We start from the raw sequence: 26,261 nt of genomic DNA, 5'->3' as shown, positions 1-26,261 counted from the left end.
AGCCTCGATTAGTTATTTATTAGTTCTGATTGCAAAGAGCACAGTGAGAGAAATTGACTACTGAATCATACTTATTTCAATGAATAATACATAAAACAGTACCTGAAGTATTAAATAAGGACCATTTCCCCTTACCTTGGCTACTGATCTCAGTGCAGTTTTAAACTTAATAGCCATTAAAATCTGAACACTATGGTGAAACTGAACCTATTTAGCGTCTCAAAGCACATGCACTCTCCTTTAATGGTGAATTTTTCAGAACTGTGTCTAAGAAAGAACTCCAGTCAAGCTTCCCCCACAGTTCCAGACTGGTCAGAAAAGCCCCCCCCCACTTCCACCACCACCACCCACTATTTGAGAGGCCGGAATAGTGAGACAGCAGTGCGCTGAGTGTGAGGGTGACAGGCCCCAGAGGAATGCCCAGCCCATGCCAACCGGTGGCACTCCTGGCAGCTCAGGGCAGTGCGAAGGAGTTCACACTGCAGGACAGCGAACACAGCCAGAGGACCGACTCGCATGTCATCAGCGGAGATCACTGCACTCCGCAGGAAGTTAAGGCTGCTAAGGTTTCCTCTTTGGTTTGCGCTCAAGGTTTTCACAACTCACGTCCTGGCCACCCAGCTAATAATTTATTTTAAACTCTCCGCTGCTCTGAAACACGTGGGACCTAAAACGACTGCGGAAATTGTTTGTTGCCCACTCCCCTGCATGCCAAGAAGGTTTTATCACCTGGAATGGACTCTCACACAAGCCATGGGTATCTAAATGACACTTGGACCAAGCTAACACAAGCAGGATTCTAAAAGGTGGAATAACCTTTGGGAAAACCTAAAATATATTCATTTTCATTTCTCAGATAAAAAAAATAAGTACATGAAAGATGCTATTCTAAGAATCTAAGATAAGAAGCACATTGTCTTTTATTCATGAGAATGCCATCATGGCAATAGCTCAACAGATTGCCATTCCTGGTGTATACAATTTAGACCATTGTCCCCATCCAATGTCCCCCAAAATTTAAAAAATAAACTGGGGCTACAGAAAATAAACTGGCCTTCTGTCTCATTTACTTTGCACAGAGTCCACGTATTTCACTAATTGGGGAATCAGGGGAGACAAGTGCAATCTACTGTATGTGGATGTTCATTTAAAACTAAGAAAAGGAGACACTTTACCCAAAGGTTTGTGGGAGTATGGAACAAGCTATGCAGTCGTGATATCCAAGGCAATACCCTGGCTTACATGTACTATACATTTATTCATTTGGCAGACGACTTTACCCATTTACCCATGAAAGTGACTTACAAAACCTGACCAAGATGCAAAGGGTGCATATAACAGCAGCTGCTTTCAAGAAAGGGCTGGATGAGACAGATGGATCAATTAGCTACTGACTGCCAAAACAAGGTGTTAAAGGGGCTCCTCTCGCCAGTGACCTTGTTTAATTCTTACAACCAGATTCAACAAGGCTGTATGTAAGCATACAAATAAGACTGAGCATTTCTTTAATTTCTACAGAATGAAAATGACAGTACTCAGCAGCCCTTTATTGTATGAAAAGGATAGAAAATGGAGGAATAGAAATCAATAGTAAAGGAAGATAGAATGTTTAGTTATTCAGTCACTCCCTCCTGCTTTGAGATACACACTGGATTCTTAACAATACGCTGGCTTCAGGTCACCAGATAACAACCCTGAACAATCCGGCTCAGTGGAATGGTAGCAATCTGTCACCTGGGGAGAGTTAGGTCCTTCTGTCACACTTTCGCTCACCTGGTAAGACCCACGTCACATGGAGACAAGGGCCTTGGGCCTCTTCGGGCAAGGTCTGGCTCAACTGGACTTGCACACTGATCACCAAAGGTCACCCGCCCTGCCTCCATCAAAGTGACATCTGTCTCCCCCCTAGTGCCATCCAGGCACATTTACTTTTGCAGTCTCATTTACTACCATTTAGCATTAGCATACAACCTCCAAGTGAGAGGGGTAGTATAAAGTAAGCGCTTTACAGGTAATGGGGACTCCCCTCCACCACCACCAATGTGCAGCCCCACCTGGATGATGTGACAGCAGCCAGAGTGCTCCAGGACTCTCACCACACACCAGCTCTCAGTGGGGAGGAGAACAAAGTGATGAAGCCAGTTCAGGGATGGGGATTATTAGTAGGCCATGATTGGTAAAGGTCAGGGGGGAATTTGGCTAACACCCCTATCTTTTGGAGAATTCTGGGATTTTTAATGACCATGGAGAGTCAGGACTTCAGTTGTACATCTCATCTGTAGAACAGCACCTTTTCTTTTACAGTATTTTTTCTGTCCCCATCACTGTACTGGGGCATTAAGACCCACACAGACTGCAGGCTGAGTGCCCAGCTACTGGTCCCACTAACCTCTTCCAGCAGAAACCTTAGCTTTTCCAGGAGGACTTCCAGCCAGGTACTGACCAGGCTCACACCTGCTGAGCTCAGTGGGCTTCCAGCTGTGAGCTGCAGGGTGACATCTGGCAGGGGTCCATTGAGAGGCTTCCACCATTATTTCCATCAACCCAAATTCTCCTTCTCATGATTCTCTTCAGGTGCCAGCTGGAGGGTTTGTTGTTGTCTCAGCATCTGTCTCGACATGCTTCTGGCTAAAGTTACTTCTGTTATGGCTACCGTTGGACCAATGAAATCGGATGTTTGCACTAATAGCTTTCCCCTTCATGCTATCTGTAGCTCCCCGAAACAGAAACTCCAGTAAAGCCCATACTCAGTTGTTTTTCTTCTTTTTGTTTTCAACAGAAAGTCATGCTGTGATTGCTGCTGAAACCCTACACTGCCCACCTCCAGGGGTGGGATTTTTAATTTTAAGTGGTGACAATGGGAGAAGGAAAGTAGAGATTTGAGAATATTTTAATGCTGTATTTTTACACTGCAGTTCTAGTTAACGTGCAGTTAATTTGCGGTTCACTAACTCTACCTAAATGGGGAGCAAGCCTGAACAGGTGATATATCACGTTATATTTCACCTTCAATGTTCCACAACCCGAGAGTTTTGCTTCAAAAAGACGGAAACCAGTTACATCAAGTAAGGAATGTATTTTTTAATCAGTCATGGATAGGGCATCTACTCCTGAAGCAATATTTCTATCTCAGTAATCTCATTTTACAAAGTTCTGCAGTGGAATGCTAATAGATGATAATAAAAATGCTTGCTCATATCTCAATTAAGCAATTGAGTCCATTAAGCGAATGGCCTGGACTCACTTTGTGTTTCATCAATATTAATCAGTCTGTGGCTTTACCATGAAGACAAGCAAACAAAGCCCATGTTGTACAGTCCAATGTCATTGGCAATTAGAGCATCCCCATTCTAAATTTATATTCCATTTTAAAACAATCCACCACCCCCAAAAGATATCATTCTAGCTACAGAAAATCAGACAAACAAATTGATCCGGAAAATGGGACCTTCAAACTCTACCCAGGAGGCTGTGCATGTAAAGCACAGCTAAGGCACAAAGGCAAAATGTCAGTGCTTGATTATCACTGCTGTTGGCCTGTTTCTGGTGAACAAGCATTCGTCAGATGGATTTATAATATCAAAACGCCTAAGGTAGATTAGGCGGGACTGTTTGAGGAGAACAGGCCGGAGATGTCTGGGCCAAGGGTCACAAAGGTTTGTAACTGTCCGTACGGATTCCTGAAAGCAGCTGGTACCAGATTTGTCACAACGCTTCAAATAAAAATGCAGTGAAGCGTTTCTATCTCAAGCTCTAAGAAGACATACATCATGAGATGTCAAACCCTTTCTGATTCACATTAATCACAAAGAACGTCACTTTCTATTTATGTAGCCATTCAGGACCTTCTTCACAGACTAACCAGCCAGGCATACAAGGTGGAAATGATCTACTCCTCTTGTCTTTTTGGGGATAGAGGACCCTGGTAAAAACAGTGAAAAGGTTGTGGTGGTTTTGAGATACTCCTGAGTAACTATTACATTCAAGGAAAATAATCACAGGCGTTCTACAACAATGAATGAATACTACAGAATGTCTTGTAGAAAATGTCTACAACAGCATGTTATAGGGATACTGCTTCTCTTTAAAATTACTGTAGGTACAAAGTATCATAAAAACATTCTAAAATGTCCTGTGGAAACCTACTGAACTTGATATGAAAGGAACTGCTGTTCCCAAGCTAAACCCAAGTAATCACTGACTACAAGTTCCATGGCAGAAACTTATAAATTATAAACCTGACCTACAGTAACTATATCCTATCCTATTGTTCAATGTAATAGTAGGTATACCAGTGCAAATACGACTGTACACCTGTGGTTTTTAGGGGAAAAAAACTTCCTTTCTTCTCTTTTCAGCATGGAATAAACCTTTACTTGTTTAACCCAGTGTGCCTGAATTATTACTCTTTTCAACAAAACTGTGCCAAAGAGCAAAGAACTCACAAACCTACCACACTGTCATATTCTAAATTAAATCTTGGGGTTATGATTATCTAATTTACATGTTTATTAATCTGCTTGGTCATTGCCTGATATTTCTCTATTTTTGTAATCCTCTGTTTTTAATAATAAGGGATATCTGTGACAGTACAATCCCAGGAATGATCCCCTGTTTTAATGGGGGATATTCAAGTCTGAAAATGACCTCAAAATTAATTGGGCATCATCCAGTTCTATAGCCAGGAAGCATCAGGCCTTAACATGAAATTGGAGCTGCATATTTCCTAATAAAATGGTCCCTGTAATTAAGCATATCTAGGAGGACATCAGCACGTAAGAGTGTAAGAATGAACAGCCATGTTAAATCACCGCAGTGTTTTAAAAAGTACTAGATTATAACCAAACAGAGAGTCCTATTTTGTGTGATAAACAGGGAACACAGTGAGACCTTGATTGGAAATGCTGCTGTGGCAGCATCTGGCATGAAAAACCTAACAACAGTTTGGCAACTATCTGACAACATGTGGGATGAACTGGGCGCCTGGCCATAAATTATTCATTGTTGGATCATTGCTTTTTTTTTTAAAAAAAATGTAGTTTGGTGAAGAGGTGGTTGAATTTCCAAGCTTGTGGAAGTCAATTCATTTTCATGTTGTGTTGCAGTCATGCTAAGAGCTATGTGTCGACACAGCCCGTTTTCGTAATGTGTGCAGAGTAGGTGCATGGCGACACCTCAACAGCATGTCTCCAGCAGACACTGTTAAAGATCCCATCACAGCTCTGCTTTGGGGTTAACGGATTTTTATTTTGACCGAGAGGCAGAGCTGGAAGGTGGAGAAAATCAGTACCATCAGACCAAAAAAACATTAGCAGTTGCTTCCAATCTAATCTAAATTCATGAGCCGGCAGCTGTTGGAGATCAATTCTATCTGCCCCCCTGACTCCCAGCTCTTTCTCTGTCTAGCATCTCGCCCCCTCCCTTATCTCTTTCCTCCCTTGTCTGCCCTGGAGTAATGAATCTCTTCTCTTCTCTCTCACAGGGTTAACTTGTTGGTGTTGCTCCTCCATGATCCCAGGAGGGTTTGCTGTGGGCAGACTAGCTCTTGTGTGAGGTGTGAAGGAGTCCTGAATATTGCAGTCTGGGGTAAAACACTCATCACAGCACCCTGGGTCTGTACTGTATCCTTCTGGGGAAAGAGCACGCAACATTGGCATCACAGAGTGAAAGTGCTGCCAAAGGCATTGACATACTTCTGCAGAAAAGGTAATATATAAAAACGGGAATTTTAAAGGCCAGGTGGCCATTCAGAACAAATGAGAACTTTCAACCTATGTTAGGAGGTCTAGCTTTGTAAAAGTAATCTGTCAACATTTAAAATTCTTTGATTTGATTTAGATTTATTTATAAAAAACATGAAAGTTCAGAGAGTGGAAAATGCATTCTGTTCCTTGCTACTTTATGACTTGTCATCTGATGCAGAAAGATGCTCAGCACAGTCTTGTGAGTCAGCTGGAGCACATTAAAGCCTGGGCTGGCCAGCACCAGCAGCCTCACTTGGCACCTCATCTCCAAGCCTTGCCTGAAATTCGAGTGTCACAGAAAAGCACTCGAGGTCAATGGCCAGGTCTCACAGCCAGGTTTCCTTTCCAAAGGCTCACTTCCCTTCTTTCCAGTACACACACAGAGGAAATGTGCAGGTCTGAAACTTGTCCAAGCAATTCCACAGCCTTTCCAAAGGCATCTCAGTCCTCTTGGGCGAGAGACATGCAAAGCAGCCTTTTTCGGTACTGTGGCCACTTGGAACAGGCCTGCAGGCCAGCGACCTCCCCAGGCTTCCTGTCTCTGTCCAGGCTGAGGAGTGATAATAGAATCAGTTCTCCAGCTGACATGCATCTTGCCTACTCCCCCTGACACTCTCTGCGCTGTGTCACAGGCCACTGATAAATACATTCGCACCAGCTAATAACTAGCACTCCCACAGCTGCTCAAATTAGCTCCGACAGAACCCCCCAAGCACACAGGCATTTTCAGTCTTTTTTTCTCTTTTCTTTTCAATGAGAACTACAATATGGGAATACGACCCACTGAGAGTTACAGCACAGGGCTGTGTACTGCAGATCTTCATCGTTCTCCCCAGGCAAAGTAGTCATTTAAAAAAAAAAGACAGAAGAGAGTGAACTTCAAAATACTGTCAATAATAAGGAAAGGAATTAGTCTCACCTCACAGCCCATTTGAAGTTGTAGACACATTAGTAGAGACAACCACAGACTCTCTAAGCAAGGTGTTACTTGAGTTTTTGAAGCAGGTGAAGGGTTTATTAAGAGTAAGCACAGCACACACTGTTCCCATCAGAAATGACCAGATAACTGAGGCCAAATGTTTAACAGCACGGACAAGGCAAATATAGGCAAGACAATCTGAAAGGAACAAGAGGAGGCATTTGGCTCATCTGATTACCAAAAATAAGTCTGCTTAAGCTGCTCTTTTGCATCATAAGAGAAAGCCTTCTACATGTTTTTTCCAAAATCATCCTCTATAAAGTACTGTGCAAATCTTGTACACCAGAGGCCTGAATCCCAGAGGGCCCGGTTCATTCGAGCTTTTGTTCTGGGCTCTCTGTAACAAAGTTGGTGTAATTATTTAAGAAAAATCCTATATGTGTCTCACTAAGAATATAATTAGGATAACTGGCTAATGAGATAAAGGACACACGGTGCTCCAGGATCTAAGTTTGAGGCCCTTTAGTATACTCTTGGTAAAGGTTGTGCGGGTTTCTTTGACGTGCCATTTATGTTGTGTTCTTCAATTAAACACAAAAGAACAAGACAGCACAATCAGGTTTTGATCCTCTGCCAGTTATTCTCTGCCTGTCTCTTCCCGTTTTCTGGTGGCTGTGAGAAGGACAGTGGATGAAACTCCTCCAAAGCAAAGAAAAATCCTCAGGCTTCGCTACTCCATCTGTTTCAGCAGCAACTCTGTCCTGATCCGGACAGGCATGGCCATGGATGAAGAGACAGCTGCTTCCAATTTCCATGCAAAAGCTCCGTAACAGGGCTTAAGTTCATAATTTGAGCTGCTATCACATGAATGTGCAGTACAGAAAATATTTGCTTTGTCCAAGCAGTACACTATCCACTGTGCAAGACCCTTCTTACTCGTAAGAACGACCCTGTGTATCTCCCTGGTGGTGCCTAGTCCCTAGGAGTATAGACATCCTCTGATGCAGTTTTTTTATTTCTCCTCATGTCTTTGCTTTTAATTCTCAGTGTATAGAAAAATCTAATTCTCGATGCCTTTAAATAAAAAGGCACGGGATCTACTAATTCCTACCCTGACCTCTGAATAAAAGACAGACAAATACATCCGATAGCCTGTGCCTGTACTCATCCTCTGGATTTCCAAATGCTTGAGATGTAGAATTGGCCTGTGGATGGGCACAGATCAGGTGTGTCAGCACTGCTTACAGCTCTCCTGCCCCGCCTCGACCACGACACAGAGCCCAGACAGGAACACCAGCAAACCTCAAATGAGTCTGGAGAAGCTCTGGGCTTTGTCCGCTCAATCTCTCCCCGATGAATTGAAAAAGCAGCACGGCTGGTATTATAACAGCTCTAGTTTGCTCAGTAGAATGTGATCCTCTCTAATTAGGCGTCAGCACACACTGGAGGCTATATTATTGTGCTTTCACATTTGGGGCATTGCAGAATAAATTGATGTACAGTACAAGATGAATCCATCTGTGGCCAGTTTTCTTCCTTAACTGGCTTGTTACAGCAATGCAGGGGAAAAGGACAGTGTTGAGCAGGTTCTGATGACCAGCACTGTGCTTTTAATAGTCAGCTGGGGGAAAGACTGTCCTTCATTTCCAATAGGAACAAAATCACTGAGTCTCCCTTAGTGGTTAGCCGGCTTAAAGACATTTATGTTTGTTTAAAATGGCAGCGTTCCTCAATCATGGTCAATTTTAGACAATTTTCCCAAGATCAATACTTGCAGGCTCTTGGGACCAGGATATTAAAAGAGCAGACCCTAGTGTTTTTAATAGACATTGCCTATTAAGGAAAGATAAAATATTTATTTGCCTGTATAATTAATTCCTTACAGTTGATGTATATATATATAATATACATAATGTTACAATTTGGTACCAAGGATTATATCAATTTATACACAGAGAATTAATAGAATAAATAATGGAAACAGGGGGATACATCAGAAAGGCCTTTTAGTACAAATTATTCATATGCAAGCTTCATTGTTTAGTCTCTTTCAATAAGCCATAGTGTCTACAGTATATCCCCACTTTGATCACCCATTAGTGACATAATGATCTCCAGATCTGCAGTTCTATATCAGACATTCTCAGTGCACAGAAACTCTGTGCCTTTAAAGAATAAAACACAGGAGCCACAAATTCCTATACCCGACCTCCCAATAAAGGACAGGAAAGTTAAGGAACAGATTTTAGTCCGGCCCAAAGTCATCAAGATAGGGAAAAGCACAGGCACTACTGCTGTATGGAAACATCATAAACCTAGACATAGATGGCAAGCAACCAACCCAACAGAATGTACAAAATGGAGGATTGGTCATTCAGGCTCCGATCTTTAGACCATTTACTGTATACGGTCAGCATTTCACAACCTACTCCTCATCAGTCACAGAAAAAGTCCGCACTTAAGCATTTTCAATCATGCCATGAATCAGAATATAACTGCAGCAAAAGAATGAAAAGACCAAAAGTGACTTGATGGATAATAAAAGTCTAGATCTTGGTCGGATTTAACACAGATCCGAGAACACTGGAAAGGCATTTTCATATTTTAGACACTGAGATGTATTCAGCTGTTTATGTACGATCTGCAGTGACTTCATTGCCCAGCTGTTAAAGCGTTGTTATGTCCAAGGCATTCCACAGGTTCCCTTAAACTGCGTGACAACTTAAAGGTTACTCACAGCACAGAAAAGGAGCCCCAGTTTATATGTCTGACCTTAACTCTAGTCTATTCATACTCATGCACTTTGTGTATTTTTAAACATACTGATGCACATATCCACATTTCTATTTGCTGTGTTTTCAGGCCTTCCTGAAGCCACGCAGTGTCTGAAACCACTCATCATCTCAGTAGCAGTAAAATAATAATAGCTGCACACAAAAGCCGGACTGGGTGCCGGTGTCATCTTCACACCTCCCTTTTTTAAAACAAAAGGAAAGGGACACATGGGAACAGATGGTGTTGTTACACCCCCCACCCCCCACCCAATTAAACACATATGCCCAAACTTACACACACGCACATTGACCAGAACCCTTTAGAGATAAACAGGTTTTCAAACCTACAGTATCAGCCTGCTGAGCAACCGAAAAATATATTTTCTGCGTCTTCGTTCATATTATGTGCCTGACACTATACGGCCCCATGACAGACACACTCTCGGAGTTGCGTTAACTGATCACACTCTGCACAAGAGGCTCACCTCACACAGCCTCCAGACGAACCCACACTCACACATGTGCAGAGGTCTCTGAGGAGCAGCACATGGCTTCCTGAAATAATTGCTTTATCTGTAGCCAGCACACACACAGAGCAGTTCACCTTTCATCCCAATTATAGCAAACCTCGGCTCTTTTTTTGAAATCAGTTTAAAAATCTGATACAAAGAACACTAAGTGTTCACATTATTTTTGCTTTCCTTTCTTCATTTTAAATCCAGCTTAGACAAAAAGAGTCCTACACTTAGATGACATTGTGAAATCAAAAGCCAAGATCAAGAGCACACAATCACATATATTGCGTCAAGAAGGACAAGGAAAGTAATTCCCCTATCTAAAACTGTGAATACGTACATTACACGCATTACATTAGAATACACACATTTCGGTGCATGTGTGGGCCATGGAAACACTGCTCACCCTATTTAACACTTACAGGACAGACAGATGCCACTGTTTAGAGCTCAGTCAGAGTTAAGAGAAATTCAGAAGAGTAATATACAGTAAGTAGTTAGAAAAGTGGTAATCAACCTCACTGATACGAAGCTTTGTTGATCTGAACACCCTGAAAACCAGTATGCATTAAAAGAAGCTGAGAAGGGGCAGTTCTGCAGAGACAGGGCATGTTGCACAGTGGCACAGGTGACTAATGCAGAATTTCAGAGCCCCATTAAAGGACACCGCAGCAATCTCAGCAGGCGACTGAGCTACATTTCGATAATCAGCATACAGAACACTTGAGGGTGCAAGGAGCAAGTCCACGTTTTGTATAATTTATAAGATGTGTGCGCAAAGAACCTGCCTTTGGCAAACAGCCCAATAATCCCCGAATAATTGCCTGCGCTGGCAGGTTTTCGCTCATTCCGAGAGAGAGTGATGAAATTGTCTCTTCATCAAGGCAGGGGGCCCTGCTATGTTTTATTTATTTAACAGGAGGCTGGGTGAGATATGCAGTGATTTGCACAGCAGGGTGTTAAAAAGTGCAAATAGATCTGGACTCATTTCTCACATTACATCATACCTGAGACTTTGACTGGTGAAAGACAGCGCGCCAGATCTCATTCTGATTTCCGTGTAAATGGTCAGAATGGGCAGGCTTAGCAAAAGAGCCAAAGTAGACGTGACATCGGGCAACTAAGGGAAAGCCACAATCACAGAAGAGCCTGAGAAGACTGACACACAAATCCATGTTTGTGTGTCTACAGGTGTGTCCATGTGTGATGTTGCACAGCTTCCTCCGCAGTTCAAAGTGTTCTGCAGTTGTGCGGTGCACATGCCGGCATCAGTGTCCGTGATCTTGTGTGCAGCTCTCTCACAATCGTGTGTGCATATCCCTTCAGTGTGTAGGCCATTGGCTAAATGCACATGCTGTATACTGTGTGACACACATGACCTATAAAGAGGGTGACATCATCGAAACATCAGTTCAGTGCTAATCAATGCCTGCCAGCTCTCTCAACGAGACACCACTCATGTTCCAGTCAGAGGGCCGCCACCCTCCACTCTCGGCAGCGGCTTCCAGCCATGTCACATGCTTTCCTTCCTCGACATGGCAAAGGCCCAGATAATATTTCCTAGTGACTAATACTCAGTGCACACCTCCATAAATAACAGTAAGCAGACAGTTTCAGCATAGTTACACTGGCCTGGCCCTGCCACCAAAGAAGCTTTCCGAGAGATCTGCTTGTTTTCTTCTTCCAAAATGGAATGCCCCTCTTTGAGCTTTCTTTCTACTCCTCGACGCATCTTTGGACACAGGACTGACCTTGACCACACACCATGAAGGTTTCATCGTGGCTTGCCTGTGACCTTCACAGAGCCTTGCCATATTAAAATAAAAGAATCAGTTTTCCCCTCGACACTTTCACATGTCCACTACAATACAATGTTGGTTTTCTGCCTTAGCATCTGTGTAAGGCACATCTGTCAGACACTGCGGTGTTAGTGTTGACTCCATGTTGTGCCTGGTATTGCATATTTTGTATGCAGATATTTGTCTGTGTCAAGGGGGCTCTGTAATAAACATCTTCACCAAAGGGTTGGACACTCATTCCAAAGGCTCTTGTCTAATGCTGATATTTGGAGAAGGAAGAGAGAATGCAAATATGTGACTCATCAAAGATGCAGTTTTGGTCATCTAATGGTTAAGTGTCAAGATCAGATCCTGCATTAATTGCGTGTCTTTTAGCCCATCGTGGAGTCAATGCTGTATTAAGATGCAGTTCTTCAGCGTTTTCCTGAGTCGGCATATTGTCTCTGCATTGTGGTGCAATATTAATGAGTCTCCGGGGTCCCTGCAGGGCTTTTATCAGAGAAACTGGAGAATTAAAAAAAGGCAGCTGCAGTGTGACAGTCCGCGCTGTGTGCAATTCCCTTCCAAAACACAGCCATTAAAACGCTAAGTGGTGGACATGTACAGAGAATGAGGTTGAAAGGTGCAGCCCCCCCCCCCCACATAAATTCTCTCCACCCATGTGATTAATGGCAAAGTTAAAAACAGCAGAAATGAGAGAAACAGCCAGTTTCACGTCTTTTATGGTGAATGTCAAGCAGGCTTCAGTGGAGACTCTGCCATTTAAATGCAAATAAGCCAAAAGAATTGCTTCACGCAACTGAAGGGCTTGTTATTCTTCTTCAGGACAAATCCCAAACATGCATGGATATGCAGTGAGAATGATCAAACTTGAGAATATCTTATACCTGTCTGGTACAGGTATCTACAACAAATGCCCATGCAAAACCCATTTATACATATGATGGGTACAGTACCTTTGAAATTCACTTTCACCGCAGAGAGGGAGTAAAGGCAACAGGCAAATGAGTGTACATGCAAACAGGCTAAGCTCGGTTTCCAAGGAGCTGAAGAATCACAGCCTGATGAGCTGCAGGCAAGCAGCCTGCGTGACAGGCACTGTTTATAAGAAAAATAAGAGGACAAATCACACCAGCATCAGGAGAATGGTCAAATATGGGCTTAATTCAGAGCAAGATGAAGTCAGCAATATAATTCTGCAGAAACTAACACAGGCTGCAAGGAAAACTGTGTGTCCTCATTCTAAGCCTCCAGAGGACAGGAAAAGCTGATCCCCCCCCAGCACTTCTCTTCCCTCTTGACTGGGTCCACTTGTCCTCACATTTTCCCTTCTGCTCGTGATTTTGTCACTAAGGAAGTGAGTAAAGGGCCTTTCAGGTGAGCAAGCACAAAAGCTACCTGTTCTTGGTACGTAATGTTAACAAGGCATGTTATGATCATTTCGGCCCTTTTCAGGAAAACATAAATTTCAAGTGAAAATAAAACTGGGAAGAGTGGCATGTGACAGGGCAGTTAGTGCTGCTGCTTCCTAGGATTCAATTCTGGACAGGAAGAGTCCAAGGATGTTGTCCTGCCTTGCGCCCCATGCTCTCAGGAGGGGCTCCAGCTTGCCATGAGCCTCACAGGAATGAGCAGCTCCTTGGCACTGGGTGGATGAATAAAAATGGAAAAATGTATAACAAAAGGGAAATTCTGATCTCTTGATTGGTACTGTTGTAAAGCAATCCAGAATGTACACTTTGCAGTACATAAACTGCACTGAGTAAAATATTGTGAATAAAGAGCATTGGGCCCTGATTTACAATGCTTAGTTTTTCAGGACCCCTTGTCTTACAGTTCAAAGCCTCTGTCAGCTCAGTGCGTCCTTTTTCACCAGCAATAGATTAAACCAATAAAGGCATTCTGCTATCAAAACGTTGATGCTGCACTTACACTTTTAACTCAATTTACTGTCAGTCAATAACCATCATGATACAGACACAGCAGCCCCCACACCCCTCCCCCAGCCCTCTCTACCACAATCACTTAATCAGATGCCTTTATTAACACCCTAGCTCTCTGTGGGACAACCCAGCGGCGCTTAAGGAAGTTTTGCTGGACAAATTAGACAGCAAATGAGCAGACCCTCCACCAGAGACCGTCAGGGACCCCCTCTGGATGCTCACTTCCATCGTGGGCTAAGAAGCTACTTCCTGCTCAGGTTCTTCCTGAAATTCAATTTAGCTTTTGATTGAAGTCCAGAGGACCTCATCCAACCAATATCAGACTTTATGCATCTGCATCGCTCTTGAAATGTAGCCATCAAGATGACACAGCTCTTGGGCTCTTGAGCAGATAAAAATGCAAACAGTATATCTGGGAGAAACAACATGGGCCTGTGAGCGCCTTCAGTTGTTTGTCCTAAATATTATGGTGCTGTGGATTTCGAAGTTTTGAATTGCATCTGCATGTCTGAACCAGATCCTAGATCCCTCTCAGAGAAACATCTCCTGTTGCTGTGAGCAGGAGCACACACGAATGCGATAAATAAATCATGTTTTGCTTAGAGGACCACAGGGACAGTTATCTTCTTGTAGCCGAACTTCCAGACACCAAGCGAGGAGACAGACTGAAATAGCCAGGCCAGTTTAAGAAAGGAAAACGAGCTCGGGGTCTAAAACTGAACCTCAGGCAACCCTATCTGCACCCCGGTGTCCTTGGAAGGGGGAGGGGATCCATTCTGGGCTACAGAAATCGATGGAGTACCACCCAAAACAGCTGCCCGACTGCGGGAAGCCCGGCTGGGGTATGTTAATAAAAGGGGTGCTGTGAAGACATGGATTACCATGTCATTGATTTTTGAATAATACACACTTGAGACAAGGGTATTCTTGTGAACAAATAACAGAACCTTCCCAAAGAGTGTTCTATTGGGCACGAGGATCATGATTATGTCCTTTTCTGGAGTTCAAAGGGACTTCAGGCAATTTGGAACTCTGCTCCAAGCTTGTGCAGGACCTGCACCGTGTACAGTGTCATGCCGAGGTGCTGTGGGAAAAGCATTAAGTCAGTGTGGAAGGCACTGGTCCTCCTGAGTCTCACCTCACTGATTCATTAGGTAATCACACAGCATGGGTTTCCCATTAAAGACTATGGGCTTCACTTACAAAGTATGAAATCATGAGCTGCATTAAGACACTTGCTTCATAGCCTGTCATTATTATTACCACGGGAAGTATGATATTCATCTGGGCTGCTTTTACAGAAGCCCAGAACACCATAAAATGATTGGAAAACCTAGGCTTATTAATGAGCAAGGTCCATGAAAAACATTTAGAAAATGTATGAGTCAACAGAGTTTGAATAAGGTCAGTGCTTTGTCATTCTTTTTTTTACTGGTCATTTGTCTTAAACGTACATTAAACACTGTCAGCTTTTCACTACTTTATTTACTACTTCTTCACTACTTCACTACTCTATTTGGTTGTGTTGCTGGTCTGTACACAATCTGTCACAGAATGTATTGTCGGTGTTCCTTTTGACTTAGTTCCCCAAAACAGAAGCACAAAAGACAGCATGAAGTCATTTTCACTCTTAACCTCCTCTCCACAAGGCAAGACAGCTGAATTTAAGAAGTCTCTGACAGGGAGACCCTGTGATCTTAGAAGACAAGACACAAGGATTAGAACGCAAGACTGATTTACAAAAGACAATTACGCTATAGATTACAACAAGCTACATCCATTGTGTTCTTTATACAAGAAAACCCATAGAAATGTGTGTAATCTATAGACGTGTGGTAGTGAATCAGACTGGTAAAGTAACCAAGCTGGACCCTATTCCCACTAAAATAAATGTCTCATCCTATGCCTGAGCAGGTGATTCATGCCCCTGAGATCTTAATGAAGAGCTGTGTCTGATCCTTCAGAAGAAATTCATATGGGTCTGATTCCCTACAGGCCTACAGTATAGTATAACGTTTTTACTTGGTCTCAGAAAACTAATGGGATTCTCATGAAATCCCCTGGATCAAATCGTGTATTGAAATAGCACGATGGGGACAAACCTAACAGCTCACTGGCAGTCTTACAAAAGTCATTCACACTTAGAAGAATGCAGTCTGCTTACAGGAATACGGAAATCAGGAATACCTGTTTTTCCATTTCACCAGGTTCTTCTGTGTCACAAACTGTATTTGTAACAAGCTGTTAGGAGCTGTTGAGATTTATTCCCGTGCAAGCAGAAAAATGCATAACCTTCCACTAAACCAGAACAATCCCACTTCACAGCACTCAGAAACATCACACTGGGTCACTGCTTTTTTCCAACAACATAATCAATACAGGCCAGTCCCCAATGTGTCTCGGAGGCCTTGTGATAATGCAGTCTCTGGGAGTGAAGCAAGGATTATATTCAGTCCAATAGTCAATGTACCTGAAAGGATCGTTTTACTGCCTATTAGTCAGAGGAGAGCAATATGCCACATGAGACACTGGGCAGGGTTCACATTAAACTCTATTACGGAAAGAACAGTTGTAACCAGTGTGAGGCACCATCAGATATATCAGTACTTGCTTAATCAGGTCTTCCCCATCTGACTGAGAGTCAAGTTTTTGCTCCAACCAAAGTCTATTTATTTGAACCTTAAATTTAATAGATATTTTTAAATCAGGCCTTTTTGAATTGCTTTCAATTCTGGAGTAGTAATAGGTTTAATTAAATCTGCTCCTAAAATTACTTTTGTACAGGACAATTTCTGAGGTTTAATTAATCCAATTATCTCTCCATTGGCAGCTGAAGACCTGCCAATGGAGATGGATTCAAAACCAGTAAATATGGTGCTCATCAGCGATGCTCTCGCCAAAGTGTCTTTATCCCAGCAGGAGATGCTTTGGGATCAGAGGCACTAGAGCTGGCATTATTCAACAGAGGCAGCAACCCCTGCTGAACTGAATGGAAGCTGACATTTGGAAAGTGATTGTACCAGGTTTATAATCTAGACCACCGAGAAAACCCTACAGGCTGTGAGTTAAAGATAAATTAAAGGCATTGTAATCATCCTACAGTTGCATCATGCAGAGACTTGAAACAAGGAATTTTAAAGTAACCTGCTCCTAGCATGTACCTACAGTAAGACACCAGTGGCATTATTAAAATGATCTCATCCCACAAGGTGAAACATTCTCTCCCATACAGTTTATGCAGTGCGAATTGCACAAAGTTGCATTGGATAAAAGCTTTAGCAAAATAAATCTAGTATGGTTTAGTAAAATCTAGGAAACCATCCTAGCTGAGTAAAGTCTCCTTTAGACAAAATACGTCAAGCTGAGCCAGATGCCACCATCAGAGATCTGCTGTATGTAGTTCATCCACTTTGTGCTAAGTGTTTTACACATAGCACAGAACAGATGTGTTCCCTCCAAATATAAGTTGCTCAATGTAATATGGCAGAGTCTGTTGTTTAAAACTCAGAACATAAAGCTACTATATTCTTTTTGCTCATAGTAGCATGTAAACATATTGTATGTAATTTCTGCATGTTATGAAATGTTCCAATGAGGTTTTTTCAAGCATTACATTGATGCTACATTAATGACATTCCAATGAACATCCTACTAGCTAGTAACCCAAACCCTGTATTTAAATATGAAAAGCACCTGCTGTTTTCACATCATTAGGGTGTAATGGTTTCAGGTTGCTCAAGGGCTCTTCTGGGCTAAAGTGCGGAGGCGTCTTGGCAGCAGTTCTGTGATAAACCTCTTTCAAGATCAAAACCAAACTGTATACAATGTAGCCACACCTGCTCTTTAGTTTGCTCACCCTGCTATCTTCACTTGATTTTCCTTTGAGGTGCAATTTTATACTGAGACTTTTGTTGGTGGTGTCTGGTCTTCTGATCAGCTTCAAAACTATCAGGTGTTTCCATGAATGGCGATAATAAAAGTGAGTAATAAATGTATATGTGCAGATATTTAGTTTAGAATGTTTAAGGCAGTTTGAAGGCGCAGTGGTTTGCACTGCTGCCTCGCAGCACTGGCGCCCCGGGTTCAATTGCAGACCTGTGGTGCTGACTGTGAGGAGTTTGTATGTTCCCCCCTGTGTTAATGTGGGTTTCCTCCAGGTGCACCAGTTTTCTCCCGCAGTCCAAAGACATACTGGTAGGTTAATTGGCTTCCAGGGACATTTGGCCCTGGCATGAGTGTGTGTGTCTGTGTGTGCCCTGGAATGGACTGGCATCCCATCCTGGATGTACCCTGGTTTGCCCCCGTTGCTTGCTGGGATAGGCTCCAGCTCCCCTGCCACCTTGTATCTGAAGCAATGGTTAGAAAATGGATGGATTATAAACCAGAAACAATCACTTGTAATAGGAACACCCATCTGGTCTGCTGTGTGAGAGGTCACTCCCCGAGGTGCAAGGTTGAGATGACACAGATTATGGGGAGAAGAAACAGTCAAGCCAGGGGCCTGCTGGAGGAGGGTCTGAGGGTCCACTTCAAGCAACTCCAAACCACGGGCTGATTCAGTAGCTCTCATAGTCACACAGCAAGAACGGCTCAGCCAAGGCACGTTTAATTTGGACAGTTAGTGCGCGGCTCACTCACACTGCAGCGAAGAGACGAGCAGGCTGCAGAGCTGTAAGACGAGCTTGGACAAAGGCAACGGACTGATAAATATGGAACTCCGTAACAGGACGTACAGTAAATCATCAGCCTTTATAAAGCAATGAGCGATGCTATACTGGAATAGACTTGCTTTGCACGGCATTAGGGCCACAAGCCCTGTGACCACTGAAAGAAGTTTTCACAACAGTCTGAAATTGTGCATACTTTGCACACATTAACCAAGTGCAGTTATTAATGGTTATGGTTAATTTCACAGCACAAGATAAGCGAGACAAGAACGTGCATCTTGGGGTCACCTACTGTAACTTCAGAGTCACAGATAATTTAAAAAAGAAACCTCAAAACCTGCTGCTTTAAAACACTGTTTACAGGGTTAGTTTCCTATCTCCTGGACATATCTTCACAGTTAATTGGTTACTCTGAATAAGAAAAAAACATTGCACATGGTGTATATACACTGTACTCCCTGGACAATATACAGCTTCACAGATGACAGAACAGAACAAGAAATAATAAATTACAAAATAAAAAAATGATCAAGTAAAGCCCCTATGAGCATTGTTCATATGCATGGCTTTGAAAGTTCGAAACAGCATATGTGAAGCTATGACTGCATTCCTGTGCACATAGCAAGGCTTAGCAAAGTCTCGTGGTGCAAGTATTGACAGTACCAACAGCACTCAGTCCAATTCTCTCATACAACAAATCTTACTCAACCAAAACAATTTGCATTCCAAAAAGATCACTTTTGAGCACCCTGGAAAGTAGAATAAATTATGGAGGATAAAGCATAAGGCTTGTATTGCTAGGAGATTAGGTCATTCTGTCCTAACCCAAACGTAAACAGAGTGCAGTACACTCCTAGTCTGTGAAACAGTGCCCTCACACCCATTCTGGCAGTGCCTAGGTGACTCACCAGCTCCGTGGTTCAGGTCTGAGCTGCTGATGGAGTGCCACAGAGAGCCCAAAAAAGCTGCCTGCTTCGCCCTCCTTTGTCAAGGTCTCCGTGGTGTCCAGGTTGAAAACGGAGCCCTGGCGCGGGCATGTCAGTAGCACCCCAAAGAAGAGGAACAGGCTGGCAAGGGGCAAGGGCACGGTGGCACCCCCGAGGGTCCTGTAATGTGTCATGGCAAGTCCAAGATACCCCTCCAGAAGGCTTGAACTGGAGCAGACCCCAGTACAGATTTGTATTCCCTCCTGTTTTCGCCGCTGTGATCCAGTCTCCAGGGGCCTGTGTGTGTTCCAGCCTGATCTCACAATAATTCTTTTTTTCACACTTCGGCCCTCTCCCTCTCTCTTGTCCGCCCTCTCCCCCCTCTCTCCGTCTGCTGCCGCCTGTCTGAGCAGCCTGAGAAAAGCTCGCTGCGCGCAGAGCCGGCTCCTGTCTCTCGCTCTCTTTCTCACTGTGTGACTGAAAGGCATAGGACAAGTGCCTCGCATAGCCCACTCACTCCCTCCTCCCCCCTCCCCTCCCCGCTCCTCTCTCTCAGCTGACATCAACACTCAGGGGACCTCTGCCAAAATACCAGGCAACGCTGTCAAGATATTTGGAATCATCTGAAAGGAAAGAAGCAAAGGAGGAGGAGGCAGGCTACATTATCTGCTAAAGACACAGTAATTGTCTTGCCCCTCTTGGAAACAACAAGGATGTGAGTGCTAAGAGGACAGAGGGTATGGCTTTGATTTGGTAGACCCTGCGAAGTTTTTTAGCTCTGGAAAAAACTGAGCCGGAATTCCACTGAAAAGACTGTGGTGTCCTGCAATTAACCTTCGTAACAATCATAGCCCCAGCTTTTCTGGCCAGAGAGAAATGGTTTGGACTGGTGCTTTAGTTCCCCAAGGTACACCAGCAAAGAATTAGTGTGGAGGGGAAAAGAGAAAAATGGGGAGCAAGGGACATTTGGGAGAGGAAATGACAGTGTGCATGATCCCATTTTTAATTTCTGGCAACAGTTTAATAAAAATTCAGCTCAGCACAAAACAGCCATACCCTGTACAACAGTGAATCAAGTTTGGGGGTGTGCTGAATACAACAAACATATTAAATATATATACAGTATATAAATGATATACATATGAATGTTTGTGTAGATGTATTGTATGCTGGTGACCAAAAGCTTCCCAAGCTATGGACCGAGTGTTTTAATTGTGGAAAATAATATTCTGAATCACACAACATACATGATCATAATACATGTTTAAAGAAGTGTTCTCTCAGAACACAGAGAAACGAGGAGGCCTCTCTGAAAAACAGGCAGTTTTCAAAGTAGTTTATATACTGTAAAGAGATGACATCATACAATTTACAATGAAAAGCAAAAATCCCTTCCTTATATGGCACAAATCTATACCCAATTTTAAATCGTCTTGTCACTTACTAAGCTACCACTCCAATGTGATCTCAAAGAGGTCCAATGCGATCTCAAGAGCTGTGCCTCTCCGTTTATAGACACTCTGGATCTCTTCATTCTGCCCAAGAGCTAAAAGCAATTGGCCACTACAAACCAGAGAAGATCCCTTTGTGTGTGGCTGCAGTTCTCTTTGACAAATGATTTTCCTTGTTTTCAAAAAGCACTAGCTCACATCCTCTCAAACTCACTTATAGACGGGCCAACAAGAGAAACTGTCTGATGCCTAATCTTAATTTAGCCTACATACAAAGACATGAAGACAAACTTCTGCAGAAACAATCCATGTTTACTTCTGCAACAGTATAAATGATTTTATAAAAGCAATCTGACACCACTTTACTAACGCATCGACACATTTCCAGTCCCTCAGGTCTGTACGAGTACAAGCAGAAAGGTGCAGCTGAGCCCATAACCTGCACATTGCTGTTCCCCAGCCTTTTTCTCCCCTGCTGTACTGACGGACATCCAAGTCCTCACAGCTTTCTGGTTTCCTGCTGAGCTCTTGATGACCAAACTGAATGGATTATTTGCCTAAATGAACAAACAGAACAGATGTTCTAGGTTTGAAATCGGGAGCCCCACCACTGTGCTCAATAAACATAAGGCTGATTCACCTGCCCCACCAACCTCCAGCCAAGCTCAGACTGCCCTGGCTGTTGTTCCTGATCCGAGCCATGGGCACAGCTCTCTGGGAGGTCACAGAAGTCTGTCGGTCACAGTGCTGTAAAGTAGGGTATTGTTATCACAAGATACTTGAATAATCCAACAGCAGACCATCAAGTTATTTCTATAGCTACATCAAATCCCACCTTTACTCCTGAATACAAACCGCACAGTTCTATATTAGCATGACTGTTCATGGTGTTAGGACACCAGGATAAGCATTCAGGACTTCAGGTTCAATAGTTCTGTGTTTCATCAAGCTGTTACAGTATTCCTTTTAAGTTTCTTAATTACACCTCAACGAACATTAACCAACAGATTTTTTAAAAGTAAGCTCAATGAAACAGGGGCATGTTTTATTCTTTAGAGTTGGCAGAGTGCTGAATATATGGTAAAGTGTTTAAAAACAAGCCCACTCAGGCTCTCCCAATCTGGGCGTGCGATACTAGGATGTTGTCTTAAGGATGCCACACCTGGTCCTTGACTCTCAGCTCAGGGATCTCTGAGGAGGTGGACCCCACACAGCCCGCTGTCCAAAATCACGCAAACGTCCCAGACAAGGCGTGTCAGACACTCCCGTGTTTCTGAGTCTGTAACTCATTAACTCTGCAGTACTGACTAAAATTAGCACTGCATTTCTTTGTCCAAATCCAAACCAATAAACTGCACTGGTCTCACATGATGCAGAAACCCCCCTTTTTTTACTATTGACATTAAGGAGGCCAGGTAACTAAAACTAGAGCAACATTTTACAACTAAAAAATCCACAACTATGTATCCAAAATGAAGTCCTAAACAATAATAAAGCCCTGACCATACACTAATATTGGGATGTAGGAACCAACCTGGGGCAGATCAGATTTTTATGAGTCGCTCAGGAATTTTCTCTGGCACACCAGTTAACATGCACTGCTCTTGAGATGTAAAAATAGCTGCACCTGTTTTAAAGCAGGGGTAGAGGGAAGAAGGCCACCTGCTGGTCCACCACAATCACTTCAAGCAGCAGCCCAGTTTCCCTGCTGTCGGCACTTGGTTACGAGACTTGCAGCTGCCAGCCCAGACTTGACAACACAAACCCGGCGATTCCAAACGGGGATCGTCATTGTGCACCAAAATCATTGGAAAAACTTACGAGCCCCTTTCCTCCTCCTGTGCATCTCATTCATGCAGGCAGAAGCAGTTCCCCACATTCGCAGAATGTCACACAGAGTGCCATACTTATTAGGCCTATTTTTCCATGTTTCAGCTGGGATCAAAATGAAATCTCTGGCCTGTATTCACAGCTTCAGTGCGATTGGATTATGAACTATGAAATAGTTTGGCGTTATTGTACCGCACACACCACTGACATTAGCTTTATAGTAGGTCAGTTGCCCCTGCGCTGAGCAAAGGCAGTGCCCCTCCCTCTACAGATATTCCAGCTCTGTTCTTTCTGCCTGAGAGCTAAACGTTATTGGCCCTTGCTACGCAGACAGGTTGCCTTTGTGTGTGGCTGCAGGTCTTTATGGCCAGCGAGAAGATGGGGTTGTTACAGCAGCTTCACACTGGCCAACAAACAACAAATTTGTGAGTCTGCATTGTGGCAGAAAGAGGATAAACAATTTGACTCCAACCTAAAAAAAAAAGAAGAAAAGAAGGTCTTCTTTGTGCAGGGGGTAGAAGATATTTACTACTATGGAAAAACATACCATCGTTTGAGTCCTTATATTTTATCTCTGGTTCTAGTCTTTAGATCTTCTCTCTCCTTCCTTGCTTTACAAACCTTTCCCCACCCACCTCTCATCACACAGACAGGGGAAGGAAAGACTCTGTGACTCTGATAACACAAGTGTTTCCCAGCTCCCCGGCTTCCCACTCCTCGCTGAGCCTGCCAAGACTGCAAATGCCTTCCGATCCCCGCCTCACAGCCGGCAATCTCTGCTTTTTCAGTTCTGAGTCGGCTCTTTCTTCTTCTGCGTCTCGACTTTGAGAAGAACCGTTAGCTGGAGAGCAGTTTTGTGCTTATCGCTGGGGGACAATGCTTGAACTTCTGACATGGTTTCACAGCTTAGTTCATCACGTAAAGGACTTGTGACAACATGCATTTACATGGTGCTTTCCAGGCACAAGGGTCCAGGCTCCGTGATGACCCAGTTCAGAAAACGTTGTACAGAGTGACTAGAAAGATCCCTCCCTGTTGTTATTTTTCCCCCGGCAGTGTAATATAGCAGCTTAAGCACAGCTGATTGCTGATTGCTCCTAATCAGCAATCACAGTGATCACAGTGCCCAGAAGGTTAGACGATTGGAGTTAGTTAGTACAGCCCTTATCGCAGGAGAAGAACAATCCCAGTGCCAAGTCCTCATGAGCACGACTTCTGAACACGCAGACAGAGTTCAGTTCCTCTATAGTCAGGTGCTTAACTGCTTGTTCCTTCACAAATTAACACACAAGGGAGATGTTAGAGCTCTGGGACATGCCACAGAGCTTAGCGTGGAGCGAGGCGTGGAACTACACTGTACCCATCCTGTTTCGCGACATTAACGCCCTCAACAGATGGACCAGGGCAAGAGTAAAACACTGGCAGGATACCAGGATGAGATCTCTGCATATATTTGAACTATGAGCTGCCGTTAACCCGAAGAACAGCCAAAGTGGTGCTTCTTCTTTAAAAACTCAACAGCAGCTCCATTTCACACCACTGCACTAAATGTTGCGGGTTAACATGACAATAAAAAATGCTTTCCGATGAAAAGGAACACACACACAGAACTACCCCACAATATTTTGCAGCTGGCACTCAGTGTGAGCTGAAAACCAAATCTTAAAAAATCTTTCACAACTTCCTCATTTCATGGATCTCCTCGCGGGTTTCCAGCGCTCCAACGCTGCGTGCAGCGCAGAGGCACAATAAGAAAATAACAAAGCCCATCCTTCCCCAAGAATGGAATCTGATCCTCCCAGGCACTAAAGTAAAGAAAAAACAAGGAAAGTGATGGCCCTGAAATATCTTAATGGCAGCCTGGGCACCCTGCCCAGAATCCTGAAACAAAGCCAAACAGGAGGAAACAGACAAAGGAATAGCCGAAGCTTCATCATGTTCTGCAAAGTGGTGGGGACACCACTTGCGCCAAAACGCACAGCTCATTAGCAGGCAGGAAGGGTCTTCAAGGAGGAAGCTTATTTTTAGGACGCTGGCTTTTAAGACAAGGTTATCTCCTGCTCCCCCTTTTCTGTCCGCTCTAATATTGATTAGTTGATCTGATGAGCGTGAGCCTGTCTGAACAACGGTCAATCTGCACAACGTCAGCTGCCGAGGGGAGCATGTTTTTGTCGCTTTGCCTGAGAGGGAGGGGAGACTACGCTGTAGGCTTTGGCATTCCTCTAATACCTCAGGCACCGCGCTGTTAAAGTTCTCTGGTGCGGTGCGGGACGGGAAGTGGCACCGATTGGCATACTTTGCCATGGCTCTGCAAAGCACAGAGCTGCGCCCGTCCATGCACCATGAAAGGGCATCTGTCCTCGGAACAGGTTTGTCTTGGTGCAAGCTTTGCGTCGTTAATTGGGAAAAAGAATCAGGGATTTGCATTTAGTTGCTCAAAATGGGACTGGGCAGACAGCAGACAATTGTTTCCACAGGGCTCTGCTGTTACAATTACAACACTGGTGTAACATTTTCAGATCCAATCCAGAGCAACAAATAACATTTGCTTTTCAAGAGTCCAGATTCCTCATGCTCAATTTTCCATTCATGGTTAAGAAGCCTGCATGCAACAGACTAAAGGGGTCTCCAGGTGTAAATGGCCAATACAGATCAAAAGCAAAGAAAGATATGAATTTATTCTCTAAAAGCAGACACTTCAAAAACCTCTCAATGTGCTATACAACTTCTACACATTGTTTAGGATCCGTAGTTCCCCACTGGAAACAATGTTCCTTTTCTTGAGAAAGCAGATTTTGAAGTGCTTGTTTCACGCTGTACACCAATGTGTAATTTTCATTTCTGCCAGGAAAATGAGGAAAATAGTGCTCATTGTCTGCTAGGGTGATTTCTGTCAATAGAGCAACAGGACATTTCTGTTAAAAAAAGCTAAAAAGCAACTGTTAATAAAGTCTCTCACATAATGTGCCACAGAAAGCCACTTTCTTTTTGTGTAACATGACTGAAAACTGTAGACTTCACCACTGCACAGGTCTCCTAAAAGGCGAGGAGTCAAAAAGGTCACAAATACATTTAAATTCAGCTCACCCATTTTGTTTAATGCAGTTATTTCCAGGCACTGTGCCCTCTCCAGAATGCATCATACAGCAAGCCTGATTAATGAGCATGCCAGCATCCACTTATAATAACTAGTCTTGGGATCAGGTCCTGGTAAGTGCCAGTTTCCTTTGTGCTTCTTAAAATCAAAACCAATGCATGGATACTGATAGCTTCATAATGGTCATATTAGTGTGTGCCCCCCTCTTCCCCTCGCCCATATAATTAAAATGACATTATTTACATCTGTTTCCCCATTGGCTTGTATAACCAGGCAAGCCTGTCATCTGGGCTACACTTGTGAAGGATAAATGAAGAGAAGCACTGACCAGAAACACAGTAGTTTCACAGAACAGAGAAACTGATGTACAACAGTGGGGAAAGGGGGTTATTGTACCAAACAACCAACACAAAAGTGCTACAATTTCACTTTAGTTTAGAACAGGAAAATTGTTAATGGGGGTGGAATGGGTGGTAAATGTCTCACAACGCCACAATGCTGCCCCATGTGATAAATCAGACAGGAGACAGGGTACAGCTAACCATGGTCCAGTACAGCCCAGCGAGGTGGAGGTGACAGAGAGGCACTAGAATGTT

At 43.5% G+C, this 26,261-nt stretch overlaps 1 protein-coding gene across 5 annotated transcripts in view; it reads right to left on the bottom strand.

Annotated features, from left to right (window-relative positions):
- itga7 (integrin, alpha 7) overlaps nt 1-19,767 on the bottom strand; it is a 50,648-nt gene extending 30,881 nt beyond the window's left edge. For 3 of the 5 annotated variants that reach the window (XM_069181265.1, XM_069181315.1, XM_069181349.1), the window contains exon 1: nt 19,270-19,767. In XM_069181265.1, coding sequence (XP_069037366.1) covers nt 19,270-19,481 — 212 coding nt within the window. In that variant the 5' untranslated portion in view covers nt 19,482-19,767. The remainder of the gene's footprint in view (nt 1-19,269) is intronic. The other 2 variants (XM_015344237.2, XM_015344239.2) reach the window with 1 other exon arrangement.
- Between the last annotated feature and the right edge of the window lie 6,494 nt (nt 19,768-26,261).

This window comes from Lepisosteus oculatus, chromosome 1, assembly GCF_040954835.1.
Source record: "Lepisosteus oculatus isolate fLepOcu1 chromosome 1, fLepOcu1.hap2, whole genome shotgun sequence".
NCBI lineage: Eukaryota > Metazoa > Chordata > Actinopteri > Semionotiformes > Lepisosteidae > Lepisosteus > Lepisosteus oculatus.
Note: the sequence above shows the minus strand (reverse complement) of the source record. Positions and strands in the feature narration are given on the sequence as shown.